Source organism: Thermobia domestica, chromosome 15 (assembly GCF_964235325.1).
Source record: "Thermobia domestica chromosome 15, izTheDome1.hap1.1, whole genome shotgun sequence".
Taxonomy (NCBI): Eukaryota; Metazoa; Arthropoda; class Insecta; order Zygentoma; family Lepismatidae; genus Thermobia; species Thermobia domestica.
Genome location: NC_137468.1, coordinates 173,598,967 through 173,617,874, shown reverse-complemented (window position 1 = coordinate 173,617,874; position 18,908 = coordinate 173,598,967). Strand labels below are relative to the sequence as shown.

Genomic DNA, 18,908 nt, shown 5'->3' with positions numbered 1-18,908 from the left:
TACTCTAGTCAATTGAGAACTGAATAACTGTTACTCTAGTCAATTGAGAACTGAGTAACTGCTAATGTTAAGCGAATACGGCCCATCCTGTATTTTTATCTTTACGTGAGATAGATTGATATAAAATGTTGTATGAGTCAAAGATAAACAACCATGCAAAATTTAATGAGTACTCAGATCACTGATGTAACTGAGGAAAAACTGATCGCAAAAATTCACATGGAAATAAGGAAACCAAGTAAAGTAAATTAATGTCTTTTATACACATAAAAGGACGGTAAAATGTGGTAAAATTATTTCAGTTCTATGCTTTAAGTAAGGTAGTAATTGTTTAGACTTTACTTACTGGGTCCAGGTTAGGAAGGTAATCTATCTGTCCTTGATCTAAGGGTATCTGAGGGTAATCCTGTCTTCTTATTCCTTCTTTGAGATCCTGAGCGCCAACAATCATTGACGCCAGTACCACTGCTGACACTGCTATCCAGAAGGTGTGCATAAGGAAGTGGGACATTTGCATATCTGAAAAACAAAAATAATAGAAGTTGTTTTCATTATTTTGTACGTTGTATGTTGAGTGAAAAGAAATATAAATACAGTGGTTAATGTATATTGGATCAAAATTCCAGGAGATAGACAGATGAACAGGTCGAAGCAAAACCTCGCGTGATTAGAATTTTGACAAGTGACACCATTAGGATAATTCACTTTCCCCTCTAATGGATATGTCAACCGTCACCAGGATTCTTAACGGTAAGGGACCCGATAGATGTAAATTGGTACTAAAGTCCAGAAGGTATAACATCGTTGGCTTCCCGCACTTGGACCGGCTCGTCACTGGGGATGTGGTAAGAAGATAGCCAATCACCACCCTGGAACTGAAACTCTTTTTTGTGAAAAAATGGATACTGGTTCCAGAACTAGAAACGATATCCTTAAGAAAATGAATTTCAGTTCCGGAACCGAAACTCATTTTTCTGAGAAAATGGATTCCGGTTCCAAAACCAGATCGATATCCTCAGAGAAACAAATTTCGATTCTGGAACTGAAACTCTTTTAAGTGAGAAAATTGGTTCTTGTTATAGAACCAGAATCTCTGTATATATATATATATATATATATATATATATATATATATATATATATATATATATATATATATATATATATTATGTTCGATACCCGGCGGGGTTTGGATCACACGTGTGAAGCTGTAGGTTTACGTCTTATATAGCCTCGCTGTTGAACGAGACGCTAACTCAAATTCAATTAATCAATCCAGTAATAGTGGTCACATTCAGTGGATTTCATATCAAAACGGCGAGAAGAAAAGGGCAACAACAGAACAATAGGAGTTTAAAGAGCTCTAGTCGAAATGGACCCGCATCAGAAGGGTCAGAATCTAAATGGCACCGCATCAGTATCACCCGAACCAAAAAAGACCTACATCGAAACGACCCTGTGTATCCAAAGAGCCATGTGTCAGAAGGATCCGCGTCAAAAGGAGAGTCAAAATGATGTAGTCGAAAACTTCCCGCGTTAAGAATAGTGTATTTCACGAATCCCTGGCATTAGAAATGTACCTAAGCATACAAATTGAAATGGTCCTTTAGCTAAGGAAGACGATGAATAAAACAAGTGAATGATGATGAAAGAAATGGTGGAATGAGAAAGTGGAAGCAAACGGGAATACCCCGAGAAAACCTACGGGCACAATGTTGTCCACCACAAACTTACTTGACCGGGAATGAAACCATGAACCCCACACCCCAGAGATAAACGCTCTACCACTGAGCCACCATGCTTCAATTCAGCATACGAACTTTTCATTTAAAACAAGGGTTCATTTGTTTCCGCGTTTTCGGAAATTCTGCTTCAGTGGTGAGAACGGGAGACATTTATAAAATACTCAAGTATCCTTTTATTAATCAGAAAATACCGAGTGTGAGGATCCAATTATGCTGGATCTGAAAAAGGATATCATATATACAGTGGCGGGTCCAGGATATGACCAAAAGAGGGGCTAAACCATATTTTGCCGTTTATCCAGTGTAAAGCAGGACTGAAGCCAATTTTATCCAGTGTATACCTGAGCGTCAAGGAGTGGCTATAGCCCCTATAACCTCCTTGGATCAGCCAGTGTACATATACTGTATATATATATATATATATATATATATATATATATATATATATATATATATATATATATATATATATATTTGTGTGTGTGTGTATGTATGTATGTATGTAGGGCCGGATTTAGGGGTGCACTCCCCTTCATTATAAATTTATATTATCTAAAATGAGAAGCTACCAGTGAAAATAGCAAACACTTTCCAAAACTTTATGCCATTACTTTTCCGTTTGGGGCTTAAGAGAAAGCTTAAAAAAATTAATCAAACAAAATAATATAACATTTGTCAAATAGGGGAAGAAAACAAAAGCCAGGAGGGGAGATTTTTTCCCCTGCATATCACTTGTGATCCTCTCTAAAATACCATCCCCCCCCCCCCGCGTTCTATGTATCAGCGTTATTAGAGATAAACAATATCGTCACATGTCACTTTGAAGAGTTTCGGTGTGATTTATTATGTTGGTAAATATTGGTGCACCCCCTCAGAAAATCCTGGATCCGACCCTGGATATATATATACTTACTTTTAATTTTAAATAAATAAATAAATATGTATTTCAGAATTTCTGAAAATCCCTCTACTGAGGGGATAAAAGAAAGCAACTTCAGTCATATTGAATTTTGTCTTTATTTGTTCAAAATGTGCTGGATGTGAGAAGTTACTTAAGCTGTAGATGTAAAATTCAGTATATAAACTCTTGAATAAAAATAAAAGGATACATATTTAAGTGTTTTCGTAAATTCCGCATCTAAGGGGGAAGAGTTGGTTTATTTTTATATCTAAATTTTTATTTCATCATTGAGAAAGTGCTCAACATGAGGGTCCACTTAAGTTGAAGATGTGAAATTCTGTATGAACTTTTTGAATAAACCATATGCACAAAGAAATTAAAAGTCGACCAAAAACAGGGAATTCGTATAATTATTCAGTTCAAAATCTTTTGTATCCGCGAATTCTGTCGAGGAATTTGAAGCTTAAAACATAAAACGATAATCATGCCTTTTCTTCTGTATGCTTGCGAAATGATAGCTTACTCTGAGGGAAGAACGTAGACTGAAAGTATTTAAGAACAAGATCCTAAGACGAATATTCGAACCCAAGAGGAACGGAAATGGGAAATGGCGGAAACTTCATAACGAGGAACTACATAATTTATACCGTTTACCAAACATTGTTAGGGTCATCAAATCTAGGAGGCTCAGGTGGGTAGGTTATGTAGCTAGAATGGAGGAACGCTTTCAAAGTTTTAACTGGAAATCCAATCGGAAAACGACATTATTAAGATCTAGGCGCAGATGAGAGGACAATCTTAAGATGGATCTCGAAAGAAATAGGAATACAAATTAGAAGCTGGATCCAGTTGGCTACGAAGAAGTCAATGGAGAGCTTCTGTGAACGCGGGATTGAACCTCCGGGCTCCATGGGCCGTTGAGTTAGTTAAACTTTTGAATAAAAATAAGGGAAAACGTATATCGACGATTCCGAATATTCTGTTCCTCAGAGGCAAAACTGGGTCAATTCTGTGACATTCAAATTTCCCTTTCTTTGAGAAAGTGTCCAATGTGAGTCGTTACTGGTCGTTTTTGATTATTGTTACGTCACCCAACCCACTCCTACTCCTCACACCATTCCAATGATGGATAAAATTGAACTTAAAAAGGCATCATGGGTGTCACCATTCAGCTCTCGGGCACCAAAAACTATGAATTTCACTCTAATATCGGTGGTTTTCGATTATTTTTGCATATCACTCCTCAGCCTCATGACAAAAATTGCCAATATTATACCATAAGATGCTATGTAGGGCTAAGGTTGATAATCTTGCCAAACATTTTAATTGGTTCAGCAATTATTGCGTTATGAAGTAGCACACAAGCTCACATTCGCATATATATATATCAGTGATCGCCAAACCGTCGATCGCGAGCTACTGTAGCTCGCGGGGACATTTTCGGTAGATCGCGTTAACACTCCGGTTGGCTGACCTTGATTCCTTCACTGAGCTGACGCTAACGGAGGAGGGTGCTGACGATTACAACGGCTTGTTTCTCTCGTGCAGCTGCCATTGTCATAGTTGATTGCATACGCGTGGGGTTGTGCACGTTATGTTTTTCATGTGTATTTTAGACATTTGCTAAACCTTATGTTTTTCGTGTGTATATTAGACATTTGCTAAACGTTATGTTTTTCGTGTGTATTTTAGACATTTGCTAAACGTTATGTTTTTCGTGTGTATTTTAGACATTTGCTAAACGTTATGTTTTTCGTGTGTATATTAGACATTTGCCAAACGTTATGTTCTTCGTATGTATTTTAGACATTTGCTAACTTGAATAGTTTGATTTCATATTTACTAGAAATGTAATTGTATAGACAATAAACAAATGTAAGATTTTTTTTAAAAAAGTTGTATCTCACTTCACGGTAGGATTTAAAAACAGTACACAGTTGGTAGCTCAGAAACTTCATCCGCCTTATGCATAGTCGTTTTGACGTATGATTAGCATCATACTAAAGGTCTGACTACTGCAGGAAACATATGTTAATCAAACTCTTTAGTATGACACTAATCACACGTCAAAACGACTCTGCATAAGGCCCCGTAACTTTGGCGACCACTGATATATACGTACAGCTCACAGATGACGAGAAGAACCCTAAAACAGGGGAAGCGGGGAAAGGTCAACGACACGGTCAAGTCCATTTTCGGTTTTTAAGGGTGGTCTATACTTAGATGTCGTCTGCTACTCCGGGTAAAGTTATATGTGTGCTATTCCGTGGTGTCATTTGAAACCCCCGTGCGAAAAGTGGGCAAGCCCATACCTACGCCCACACTAATTTTGCTAGGGTTCTTCTCGTCATCTGTGAGCTGTATTTAGATTGATGAATGATAATGTATGAGGAAACGGGAAAACCTTGTGATAACCCAAGGACAAAATTTTGTCCATCACAAAGTCATATGATCTGAGATTGAGCCAGGGACCCCTTACAAAAGATGCTAGCGTTCTAGACAGAAAGTTCAACTTTACTTTGTATTGAGGAAGTCCGTGAGTAGCTTGTCATATATTACAGACTACAATAATTTGTACTAAATCATTATAAAAGTTTACGCAATGAAAGAGTGATTCACTGTTCATGTCCAATGAACATATTAAGGCAGTAAAATAAACAAAAACAAGAAACTTGTCTTTTACATGTGCTCTTTTATCAGCCTGTCTACAATTATATGTTTTCTTTGAGAAAAAAAAATGTTTCCTTTCTTTTTTCAAAGTTATTCTGTTTTTGACAGTCTAGATGGCGTTATTATCCACAATAGAAATGCTATGCTTTAATTGGCCACTGCTAGGGACACAAAATAATTGGTCATTTTAACCAACTGTTAGTGGGAGGTGAACAATAACAAGAAATAAAGAAGAAAATGTGAAGTGCAAAACTAGCGTTAGTTCCCAATAATTGTTCCCAAAATGGAACGACTCAGAAACAAAATTCAGGAAACCTGTTTGAAGTGACTGTAAGAACAGTTACGAAACACAAAGTAACTCTCGAGTACATGAGGTACTCATTTCGTAGCCCGTGGTAAATGGGCCTAGTTCTTTTACTAAATTATATTAAACGAATACTATGTAATAGTGTGTTGAAAACATTTAATGAAAAAAAAAGAGGAACCATTAAGATTTTTTTTTTTGTTATAACGACCTTGTCCTAAGAGACAATTGATATAGAAGATAATGAGACTTTTTTGTAAAAAAGAAAAATCATCAAATCTTTAATGTGAAGAAAAAAGACTGATAAAATTGGGAATATAAGGAGACTCAGGCTGTCAGAAGGGAGGGGGAGGAATCACGGATACAGCCTAGACGTCGAGGGTGATTGGAGTGAGCCAGGTGGAAAGGAAGAAACCACGGACTTTGAATGAGAGGTCTCTACCTTTACCTGTAAGTTCGATTACCTCCTCTAGTAAAACTCAGCTAAAAAAAGACATTCTGAGCCATAGTAGTTGGTCTCCTGACGTAAATATTATTGTAAATTGTATCTTAGACATTGTGCAATTAATCTCATTGTGTACATAGTGGAAATAAAAATTGTACCAAGCATCTTGAGGTAAATTAGGGTTCTTTTACTTACTTTTATAAAGAAGAGATTAGAACCTACCTCTCGTGCTCTAATGAGACAGCCCGGGATACGGGTTGGTGAGAATCAACTGCCATACCTAATTCTGCTTATTTAATTTTAATCATTTTTAATAAGCAATAGTAAATATTTTAAATGTTTAGACTTTCTAGAAGTTCCTCCCAGAAATAGTTTGGCACCTTTTTACTGTAATTACTTACAATGTAAATTTACTTGTGTAAATATATCTGGAACGGAGTTAATAATAACTAGAGAATGAAACATATAAATCACCGCACTAAACTTCATTGCTCCATTTAGTCAATTAATCCTCGCCGCCGCCAAGTGAACTTTGTGGTGGACAAACACCATGTGCGTGAGTTTCCTCGGGGTTCTCCCGTTTCCTCCCACTTTCTTCATTCCACCATTTCATTCATTACTCATCATCACCGTCTCCTTTAGCCTAACTGGCATAATCGTGGGACGTAAAACTCAGATTTCATTTCATTCATTTCATTAGTCAATTAAATCAAGCTATGCTGCAGGTACTACTGAGAAACTGACTAACTAAACTAACTCTATGGTCAATGTAACCCAGAGGTTTAATTCCGTGTTCATAAAAGCTCCCCATTGACTTCTGTTCTTAGCCAACTGGATCCAGTTTCTACTTTGTATTCCTATTTCTGCGAGATCCATCTTAATATTGTCCTCCCATCTGCGCCTAGGTCTTCCTAATGGTCGTTTTCTGATTGGATTTCCAGTTAAGACTTTGAAAGCGTTCGTATTTTCCTCCATTAAGGCTACATTCCCTGCCCACCTGAGCCTCCTAGACTTGATGACCCTAACGATAAATAAATCCTTAACATCTTGTATAGGCTCACTTTTGATAAAAGATAACTTATAAGTACATATCATTCAACCAAATGATTTTTTTTTCGAAATTTTAATCCTGCAGAACAGGAAGTAATGCAACAACTCATGCTCAAAATGAAAAAAAAAAATAAAGCCAAAAATTGGTTTAAAAAAACATAAAAATCAAGTCAACATTTTCTAAAATCTTTAAAATCTTTAAACAAACATAATATTATTGAGTTAGTTTAGTTCCAATAAACCAATACCAGCTTTATTGTCCAAAAACAAAGAAAGAAAAAACAAAACAACTACAGAGGCGAAAATAATTCAATAACATATACGAGCAAGAAAAACTTAATTTGAAACAGAAAAAGATATGAAAATAAAAAAAAAAAAAGCTGGAGTATGTATGTTCATCGTACATATTTAGGATTTTTAATATAACTTTTGATTGTCGATACGTGAATATTTGACATAGATGTCAGTCAATAAAATATATAATATGTGTGTGTGGTAGATGAAAAAATACTTTTAAAGAAAAACTGAAGCGAAAAAAATATATTCACAGTGCTTTTTTTTTTTTACTTTTTCTTGTTTTGTATTCAGAAGTTATAAATGTCAACGTATATTCTTTCTTTAAAAAAAAAAAAAAAAAAAAACGAAAATACATTGTCGATGTCATATATATATCATCATAGATCTGCCTGTCCAAGTAACGTGTTATTAACACATTTCGAACACCATTAAAAGAACAATTTCAATTCTGAGATCTGTTATTGACTTTTCACACTTTTTTGCTTAAATGACAAATGTCTCCATGGCCAATAAGTTTTTTTTTTTTTTTTTTTTTTTAAGTATTTCCATTTCACCGTTGAGTGTTTCATAAGGTAATAAAAAAGAAAACTAACGTGACTTGTTCTGCACACATACTAATATGAAATACATGGTTGGTATCAGTGTTGGCAAAACGTTGACACGAAAAGTCGCTAAACAAGAGATGAAAAGGCTTCATTTTGGGGTGAAAAGTCGCTAAAAAAATTATTTGTGAAATCCTCACTATTATAAACTTTGACATATAGTTCATATAGCTTATCACGTTTTCAACAAAGAAAAGTCTGCCACTACAACGCAAAAAAAAAAATCACGTCTTTTTTGACATTGCGCAAGTAATCATTAAATTCAAGGATCAATTTATTTTCTGTGCTTGTTGCTCGTATTTGGAGGCAGCACCGTCAGTTTAGATTTTGAAGAAATTGCCTTCTAATGACGCTGAGTACATTAATATTCTCAGTGTCAGACGTGGCGTCCACACTGCATATTGGTCGTGCTTAGGCACATCACATGCTCCGTGATGTGTTGGCTTATCGAAAAGTGTCTGCAAGGTGGGTGCCGAGAAACCTAATCCCGGATCACAAGAGTGCAAGAATGGGAGTCAGCTTCGATCACTTGATGCGGTACGCGCGAGAGGGAAATGAGTTTCGGTTCAGAATCATCACAGGCGATGAGACATGGGTGCATCACTTTACCCCAGAAACCAAGGCCGTCTCAATGACGTAGAAGCATCTCAGTTCACCAGTGAGGAAAAAGTCAAATTGCCACCGCTGCAGGAAATGTTATGGTCACAGTGTTCTGGGACGTGAAAGGTGTGATTCTTCTTGATTATCCCCATGAAGAGACCGTCAACGCAGCACGCTACCCCTAACAGCACAAAATGTGCTACGCATGTGTCATTTAGGTGTCCCAGCTACTTTTTAGGTACCCGGCACTTGGTACATATGATATTCATGTGCTAAGTACGTACTTGAGCTGCCTAAAGTTTTAGATGCTTGTTACATCTAATTGGTATTTGCGACTATGTATATACCACAAATGTAGCATTTATATACCTCGTTCAGTTTCGCACTGTGATAATCATTTGTTTTTATGTCGTCACTTAGGACGTATATCTTTCATGTTCGAGATACTTCCTTTAGGTGCATACTTTTTCAGATACTTATGACACATAATTGATATCTGCAGCGACGCACGAATGACAGTCAGCTGTTTGCATTTGCTCATGCGCAGTAACATGCAACAGTTTCTTGCGCTTTCTGCTCCACTTTCTGTCCTACTACACAATCGATTAGGAAAAAGAAGCAACAAATGCATCAAATTTGGTAGATGAATTTAGAAGAAAGAAATGACATAACTGATGAATAAAAATTAAGATGAATCTTTCACAGATATGTAAACAGTTAATTATTTACGTAGTTAGGGATAAAGAATTGTATTTTTTAGATGCCAACTGACGTCGATCATTTGAAAGTGAATATGGAAGAACTATGAAATAAAGTAAAGAGACGCGTCATTTTGTTATAAAATTAAATGGCGAATGAATTTTACCTGATCCCAAACGGTTATCGTCGAATATACAGGGTTACAAGAGCATTCTGATTAACCAAATTAACAAGACCCCAAGGATCTATCCCTCTACAAGGGACGTTTCCTTCATCGCCTCCGTGGCCAAGTCGGAAGAGCACGTACCTAGTAATCAAAGGGTTAGTGGTTCGCGCCCACCCGCGGGTACTTCTTTTTTATTTTTAAACCGTTTTAGATTCACCTTCATGTAAACAAATTACGCATAAAAGCGATTTAACATATTTTAGGGGAGCAATTTTCGCTTACAGTATGAGAAGAACATAGTAGGTAAGTTCCCCAGGTACATGTCAGGCATGTGCCTAGGGGCACACATAGAATGTGACTATCACTTGCCATCCCTGTGATTTTCTCTCGAAGGCACATAAGGTACATACTGGGCACATTCGCATGTACCTGAGAAAACATGATTGGCATATGCCTGCTAGGTAGTTGTGCTGTTAGGGACTGCGACATCCTCATCAAACTTAGGTCCACCATTCGACGAAAGACACCTTGAGAGACTTTAGGTTTTACTTCGATGGTTTACGAGACTTTTCCTATGTAAGTACAGTTTCATATTTTTCATTAGTATTTTATACGCTAACACCCACACCATTTTAACTTATACTTCTACAGCTATCGAAAATGATGTATTACTTATGCTTCTCAATGGAAGTTCTGCGAAGTAAAGGACAGAGAAGGTTTGAATTATTTTTCGTTAGAGACCAAGGGGTAATAGAAAAGAAAGTAAAGAGGTACTAAAGTTATATATTTGCCCATATCAAACTACTTCGTACTAAAAAGTGCTTGATTACAACAAGACAAGTTCGCTACACAAAAAGTCGCTAGATTTATGAGTAAGTCGCTAAACCATTATTTAAAAATCACCAAAAGAAGTCACCAACCGAGAAATGGAGTTTTAGTCACTGTTCTGGAAGCTAAATCCTCTAGATTTAGCGACTTTTCGCCCAAATTGGCAACACTCGCTGGTATTTGGTTGGGAAGCTCACTTGAGGAAAGCAAATGAATGCTGCTTGGGTTTTCAAAAGCGTCGTTGTATAAATCTCTTTTACGATGCCACGTAAATGGAGCTTTCCGAATACAAGTTAATCTATGTGTGCTCTTTTGTTACCACCTACAAGTCTTTGTCCTCTGTAATAATAATAATAATAAAAATAATAGAGTGCTTTTAACACAAAAAAATAAGAAATAAAACAAAAAGACAATTTTCAGCCGTTAAGATCTCCCTCGGTTTGGTTCTCGGTATCATTGTGAATACTAATGTCCAGGCAAAAAGCATAATTTCTTTTTTCAAAAAAGAACAATCTTTGCTGGTTCACGCTGGAAACCAAAGGCAACTACTTATGAACCTTGAAAAGATTCGCTTTGTTTGTTCTGTGGAATATGCTCAGAAATCCTACAAGGAATTTGCCGTGCTCAATAGAAACACGTGTAATATCCATAGTTCCTTCTCCTATTGCGATTGTGCTGCCTCTGAGATACCCTACGATTTGAACAAACTCATCCCTTTGTTTGCTGCTCCAGTGCAATGGTTCTCAACCTTTTTTGATTGACGACATACTTTACCCAAGCGTCGTTGTATAAATCCAGTACATTGGGACATACATTATAATAATGAAACCAATTATTTTTATAATGACTCCATGTAGAACTAAGCATCATTGCTACCACTTGAGGTGTCGACTGTTACTGTCTGTCTCGATTTTAACTAATTATTATTAAATTCTTCATAATTTTTAAATTCTAAACTTTCCCGACACACCTTAGGAGACTGCGTGATATACTAATGTGTCGCGACACATCGGTTGATAACCACTGTCCCAGTGCATAATCTTCATTAACTGAAATAATTAACTGTATAGAAGCTAAAGGAACATGATCGCTGAATACTATTGTGTTTTATATATATATATATATATATATATATATATATATATATATATATATATATATATATATATATATATATATATATATATATATATATATAGGCTATGATGGAGCAGAGTGGATTAATGGTAGAGCTCTCACTTCTGATGCAAGGGTCCCTGGTTTGAACCCAGGCCATCTCATCTTGTGGTGGACAACGTCATATTTGTGGGTTTGTCTCGGAATTTATCTCTCCTCCCACATTGGCATTCAAACAATACTTTTATACAGTAAAATCTCTTAAAACTGACTACTTTTCAGGGTGGCCATCTGCTTAATTTAGTCTCAGTTTTGTAAAAGCGAGCATTTTTCATAATACTTTATTGCTTATTACTGTGTAAGTTGGCCACTTGTCTTGGAACTTGGCCGTATTGAAGCTACAATATTCTTATAGTGTTATTGTTAAATTTACCCCTGTATATTGAACACCGGAACATCCGATCATTTTCATTCCGTAACTGATTGTCGCATATCTATACCTATTCAGTAGCGGTTCTAGAAGGTAAAAACTGGCGGGGGGCGGAAGGGGGGGGGGCAGAATCCAGAGTACGATAGGTTTATCATGAGTTTTCTATAAACTTTCAAGACTTAAATAATTTTAGCTACTAAAAAAACTGGAAGGTCTAGTTCCCCGACCTCGGGCTAGAACCACCACTCTATGATAGGCTTAAGAAATGAAACCCTTAGTGTGCTTTAGCGTTTTCTACTAGCCTAATTTGCACATTGAAATTACATTTAAATCACAGAATAACAATACATATCTACTAGGCATGCATGCGAAATTTCATATTTAAAAAACAATGTTAGTGTGCATTATTTAAGAGATACAAACTATTATACACGTAAGTTATACATAGTTACTCCACTAGATATGCGTATTTTGCAATATATAATGAAATCTTTCAGTGTAACACCCCACGATTATTTTCTTTAGGCTAAGGGAGACGGATGATTTAAGTAAGTGAATGATAATGGAAGAATTGGCGGAATGAGAAGGTGGGAGGAAACGGGAGTACCCCAAGAAAACCCACGGACACGATGCTGTCCATCACAAACTTACTTGGCCTGAGATTGAACCAGGGACCCCACACACCTGAAGTAACAATCTATAATGAGTTCTACTTCAAAGTACACTTACTTTATGTAAGTTGGCCACCTTTCTAAATTGGCCATTTTTCAATGGAACCAATGGTGGTCATCATACATGGGTTTTACTGTATGACAGTGAGAAAATATTAAATGAAATCTTTGAGTTTTACGTCCCATGGTTACACTGGCTAGGCTAAAGGAGACGGTGATGATGAGAAATGAATGCAATGATGGAATGAATAAAATGGGAGGAAAGAGGTGGACCCCGAAGAAACCCACGAACACGGTGTTTGTCCACCACAAAGCCCACTTGGCGCGAGCTGGGATGGAATCAGAGATTCCACGCACCAGAGGTAAACGCTTTACCACTGAGCCACCCTGCCTTCTAGTATGACAGTGAAATCTTTGTATGTTGATCACAGTCGGTTCCATTGAAAAATTAGCCAACTTAGGTGACCAACTTACACAAACTAAGTTTGCTGCAAACGACGAGCATTCAGCTAGTGTTATACTGTGTAAATACAAATTTAATAAATGAACCATTTTTATTGCACACTAATGTCTTCATAACCTTTAAGTAACACAGAAATTCTTTCGGCAGTAATTAATAACGTTCAATATTCGTTATTATGATTGTATTTTGAAGAGAACAGTTCGTTCTATCAGAATTTTAGATGGACAAAGCTAATATGATGTCGCTTTTCTTGCTGTCATGACCCTGTGCTAAACTTCCGGAGTTTATTTTAGAAACTGATCAGTTACTGTGTAAATGAGGAAGAATTTGACCGAAATGAAGTGCGCACATATTGCGAAGACGCGGATGATGTTATATCATTGTATGTTTAATAGCATATCTGAAATTAAAGAAAGAAAGAAAAGAAGCAAGCAATTAATAAAGTAAGAAATGGAACATGAATATATGAGAATGAATTCCTGGAAGATCACTCCTTTGCTGTTCCTCAATTTTAAGGAAACCCCTTAGCCTAATAACGAAAAGTGCTTTTAGATAATGAAACGCTTTGTGAAAACTGCATTTTAACACTGATTAAAATTAATACTTTAAGCAAACTCTTTGTATGAATAATTAGGTAGCTGCAGGCTGACCAAAAGCAATAAATCAATCATTGTGAAAGGCTGTCTTATTCAAACCTCGACAAATCAATGATGATCCTTGATTATTTCATATTGATTTCTAACGCAGAGACAATATTCCTTTAATATTTGATTAAACCATGAAATATTCTACGTAAAAAACACTTTCTAAAACGTTAAAACCTGGTTTAATGGTTATGAAATGATTACACGTTGAATATCAGTAAATAGTGATATCACTACGAAGAAAAGAAATATTTCTGTTATTACTACTGCTATTCGATTGGATTCAAGTTCAGCGTCCCTTTCAGCATCAAGGCTATATGAGACATGAACCTACAGCTTGATGCAGTAGCGTATTTAGGGGGGTGGCTTCCGGGCTTAAGCCCCCCCCCCGAAATCTTACTTAGTATAGTAAAGTAAATGAAATATCTTGCAGAATTTTCACATTTCCAGGCAAAGCCCCCCCCCCGAAAGTTAGCAAAGCCCCTCCCGAAACAAAATCGTAAATACGCCACTGGCTTGATGTAAGATCCGAACTATATAACGTCCTACCAGGACCAAGGCCAGCCCTAGGCAATTTTTTCGCCCCTCCTTTCTCCAGAAAGAAAAATATTAAAAGCCACGATTTTAAGTATAAGCCTACTATTCGATAATGAACAAGGAAGGAGAGGGAAAATGCACTCGCACTCAGAAAGTCCTAAACACTACCAATACAATCTCGTTATATCTGTTTCTTCTTTAAATAATAATCTATTATGTTAGTGAAAGATAAAGTAAACACTTCTGCAGAGGAAAGATGGTAATTCGTTTTATAGAATTCAATATCAAGCTTCAATCTCAATATATCCGTTTGCAATCCCCATGCAACTATCTCTTTTATCGTGATTTCTTGATTTTCCTTCTACATCTCTTAAAAAAAAATTAAAAACTTGTTTCCCCCTTCAATGATAAAGAAATTGTTTGTGACAAAGTTTTCATATCAAAATTGTGATAACTAACTAAATGGAACAGGTGTTCGCTACTATTCGAAAATTGAGTTCTTGGGTTTGACAACAATCAAGCAATTCATGCTTCGATTTGTTTGATCATTTGCTTTTTTTTTTTTTTTTTTTTTTTTTTTTTTTTTTTTTTTTTAAGCACAACCCATGTAACAAACTAATGCGACCTAAATATGGTTTATGAATGTAGTATTATCATGAAGTCTGTTTTCAACAAGAAATATTTATTTCACATAACATAGTTCTGACATGCCTTTGGCGCACAAGGTCTAGATCTCAATCCCCGGTGGGAGAGCATGGAACGCAGTTTAGATCCCACTTTAAACTGTAAATCTCATCCCGTATTGCCTCTCTGCTGACGTAAAAACAAATCAATCAGTCAAGTCAATAAATAATTTGCCTGTGTTTTTCAAGCAATCTACCAAGGGCAAAATGCAATGTCCAATGTTCTGTAGGGTACAGGAGACGAAATACAAAAGCAATGATGATCTAAGGATTGGTAAAATGAACATTATCAACGAAAAAAAAAAGAACACTTGTGAAAACACACACACATACATAGTTTTTGTCTGCTAACCTTACATGACAAAAGGTCGAACCAGGAAGCTTTCTTGCTAATTCGTTCATTTCCTTAGGATCAGCGGATAAAAGTGAGGGGGAACGTGAGAGGACGCCGTTGCCCATTTCCAAAAAATATCTGTCGTCCCGCACTTTCTAAAATACTTACAATGGGCAAAGATAGGCAAAGATATGAGGGATCACGAACTTTGGCGATCACAATATCCGGAAAAGTGGAGTCCGACGTTTGCCTGGTATGAATTAGAGAAGTCCATAGAATGGCTAGCCTGAAAAATAAAACTTTTACATCTTTCCGACAGAGTATCCCCACCAAGATCGAACCCAGGACCGTCTACTCATTTCCTCTTCTGGCATCCATCAGTAATGTGTGGATGGATGACGTAGCGATTTGAAGTATATGCTTAGTACTTCAACTAGTTTGCTTTGCGTTTGAGAAATATATAGACCAGGGTGCGAATTACCTGGGGGATGAGGGGGATTTTCCCCCTCAATCACATTTTGTTCCCCCCCCAAAGAAGTCAGCTGAAGTATCCCCACCGGGGACGCTCGCTTTCCCCCTCAAACTATGCTTAGTATAACTCCAAATTTCACTGATTTTTGTTATTTCTTGTAAATTTAATCTTCTAGCTGTATTTCGAAATGATCGATGTAAACTGTTCAGTTTTGGTCATTTCTACTTACCACCTAATTACCCACTATTTTCAACGTTGTTTAGTAGAACTATATTATTATGACTACGGTTGTTACTTGCAACTGTACATTCGTATCCTTCAGTTCGTCATCGTTTGTGAATTTGAATGTACTAATTGCGTATAACAAAGCCACATATAGATTTATAAATGTTCTTAGCGGTTGGCCAAGAAGAAGTAAACAAATAGCTTCTTCTACCATACTTGGCGAAGTTCGGATATGTCATATTCATCCTCTATATTTGTATCGATTATCATCTTATTTTAATTTTTGTTATAACATGTTATTTCATTTTCCAGTGTACTCTTTGTTAGCACATGGTCTTCATTCCCTAGAAGGTTGTGTTTATGCAACTCAAAAGTTGCATTTAATTTGTGATAATTAGCATAGTAATCACTGCTTTTACAGTTTACGGAAATGAACTTTTGAAACTCTACTCAAAATCTGAGATATAGGTATTCTCTCGTAAGTATATGTTAACGTACACGCTGCAGACCATGGGGGATACGCTCCTAGTGAGCAGACATGTTAATGAAGGTGATTTTTAGGTGAATAAGCGAATAATTCAAGATTTGTTTCAGCATTTGTTAATACGACTGGCTCTCTGTGTCATTGTCCGTGTCTGTATAAGCATTTCAACTGGAGTGGGTTTTTTAAAAGTTAACCCTTCATTTTTCCATCTTTTCGCTGTACAGTTTGCTGTCCACGCAATTAATGTTGTCTGAAAAACTTCAGTGTAATGTTTTACTTTATTTGAATAACGTAGCCCATAGTGAATCAACTCATCTTCAACCTAACAGTAAAGTAATTTTTAAGTGTTGACTTTCCGTGCCCATCGCGGAATCGATATTTGGAGAAAAAAAGTCGTGATGAGCACAGCTTTAGCGGGAAGTAGAAGCACAAGCTCGAAATTTGAATTGAGAGATTTTAAATATTTGGCCTTCGATTTGACCTTGATGTGAGAAATCGAGACCAGCAACAATCCATTTCTTATTTGATAGGCTAATATCTAGATTTTCTTTTAAAAAAAATGTCCGGTTTAACTGATAATTTTAGTGGTTTTCACAAGACTGAAGTAGGTTTCTTTTCGCAACCTGTATGTATTAATGCAAAGTGGAAGCTTTAAATATGAGTGGAAAAATTAACATATGCTTGTGATCATGGCTATCGCTCAAGCCGAATTATTAACTAAATAAACCTTAGAGAGCTACGGGGACAAGAGTGAGTACAACATTAAAACACGTTCAGAAAGGTTTAGTGGGGTGTGTGTATGTCAGACAATATATATGTGCATAGTTATTGTCGGTAGATTTATTAAATTAATAAATCTCTTATTTATTACAGATGTCACACACACACACACACACACATACACATATATATATATATATATATATATATATATATATATATATATATATATATATATATGGGGGTAAGGCATTTATTGTCTCATTTTGAAATTTGAACCTCCAGACTATGTCCTTTGGCCTAATTTTATCCCCCCCCCCCAATATAGATTATCTAATTCGCACACTGATATAGACCCTATTTAACCCTGCACCACTCGCGCGGTGTTAGGTATCAACAACCCTCGCGTGGGGTCACAGTGACCCCACTTTATATTAAACGCATTTTTTGTGTACCAAAAATGTTGCAGTAAACAACTAACTAATTGTTGGCCTTGAAGTAGACAATACAACAGACAGCTAGTAGGGTGGCCGGGTCAGAATTGCCAACTGGCTAGGAGAGTCAAACAAAAAAAAAAAATCCCTCTGGGGTCATATTTATCCCGCACGAGGGTTGCAGGGTTAAATTCTGCATTCGAAAGTAGAATTGCTTACTCGCCACAAGATTCTAATTTGTGAACGGCAGAGATGCTTACTTTGACTCTACTTAACCTCACTCGACCTCAAGTTCACATCACTCAATTTGATATAAAACACTCAGATTAGTTTGACACCACTCTCACAACATTATTTCGATATGACAATCACTCATGATCACGCTCACACAATTCCAACTTCACTACCATTTGATTTCATGATCACTTAATCTCACAATCATATCAAGCTCGCTCAATTTAACAGCTCATAATATAATTTCAGCATCATGCTTGCTTCACTCCACACTCAGAACACTGTTTCGACATAACGTTCACAACATTTGAAATTCGGTCTCTCACTCAACTTCATTTTCACTTTCTGAAATTGAGAAAATGAAATGAAATCTTTAAGTTTTACATCCGACGGTTATGCCGGCTAGGCTAAAGGAGACGGTGATGATGAGAAATGAATAAAATGGTGAAATGAAGAAGTGGGAGAAAAAGAGAGAACCCCAAGGAAACCCACGCACACGGTGTTTGTCCACCACAAAGTTGACTTGGCGGGGACTGGGATCGAACACAGGACCTCAAGCACCAGAGGTGAACGCTCTAACACTGAGGCACCGCGGCTCCTTTCCTGAAATTGAGGCCGTATGAGTGAGAGTTCCGAGCTCATCAGTGCATACCTCAAGAGTTTGAGCACATACGAACTTCGGAATAAATTATCCAACAATTCATTATGTTTTCTTGAAATAGATAGAACAATATTTATTGTAAACTACCGAATACCGTATTCAAATTACAAGTTTATCCCAAAGTTTTTTTTTTTTTTTAATCTACTGGAAATAACAAACTTGTACTATCGAATATATAATTCGTTCCGAATTTACTTTGAAAAGGAAATCTAGATAATGAAATTCAGTTTTGAGTGCGACTGTAAATTTTGTGTACGTCAATTATAAGGAAAAATAATTTTCCATTTTGATTATAGTGAAATTCTGTGTTATTTGTACGATTTTTATTCTTGTAGCTCATGTGTGTGAGGAGAATTTGACGTGGGAGACCCGAGTTCAATTCCCGGTGGAAGATCATGTCGTTCAGATTCCACATTAACCAGTAGGTCCACGTCTCACATAGCCTCGCTGCTGAACGGGATGTTAAACTCAGAATCAACTTAAATTAACTCGG

The 18,908-nt window shown here is 36.5% G+C and overlaps 2 protein-coding genes across 4 annotated transcripts in view; one reads left to right on the top strand and one right to left on the bottom strand.

The window, feature by feature from the left end:
• LOC145671370 (DNA ligase 3-like) overlaps positions 1-18,908 on the top strand; it is a 965,078-nt gene that overhangs the window by 144,279 nt on the left and 801,891 nt on the right. The window lies entirely within an intron of this gene.
• CNMa (CNMamide) overlaps positions 1-18,908 on the bottom strand; it is a 298,284-nt gene that overhangs the window by 25,245 nt on the left and 254,131 nt on the right. For all 3 annotated transcript variants that reach the window (XM_081740444.1, XM_081740445.1, XM_081740443.1), the window contains one exon: positions 347-519. In XM_081740444.1, the coding sequence (XP_081596570.1) occupies positions 347-517 (171 nt within the window). In that variant the 5' untranslated portion in view covers positions 518-519. The remainder of the gene's footprint in view (positions 1-346; positions 520-18,908) is intronic.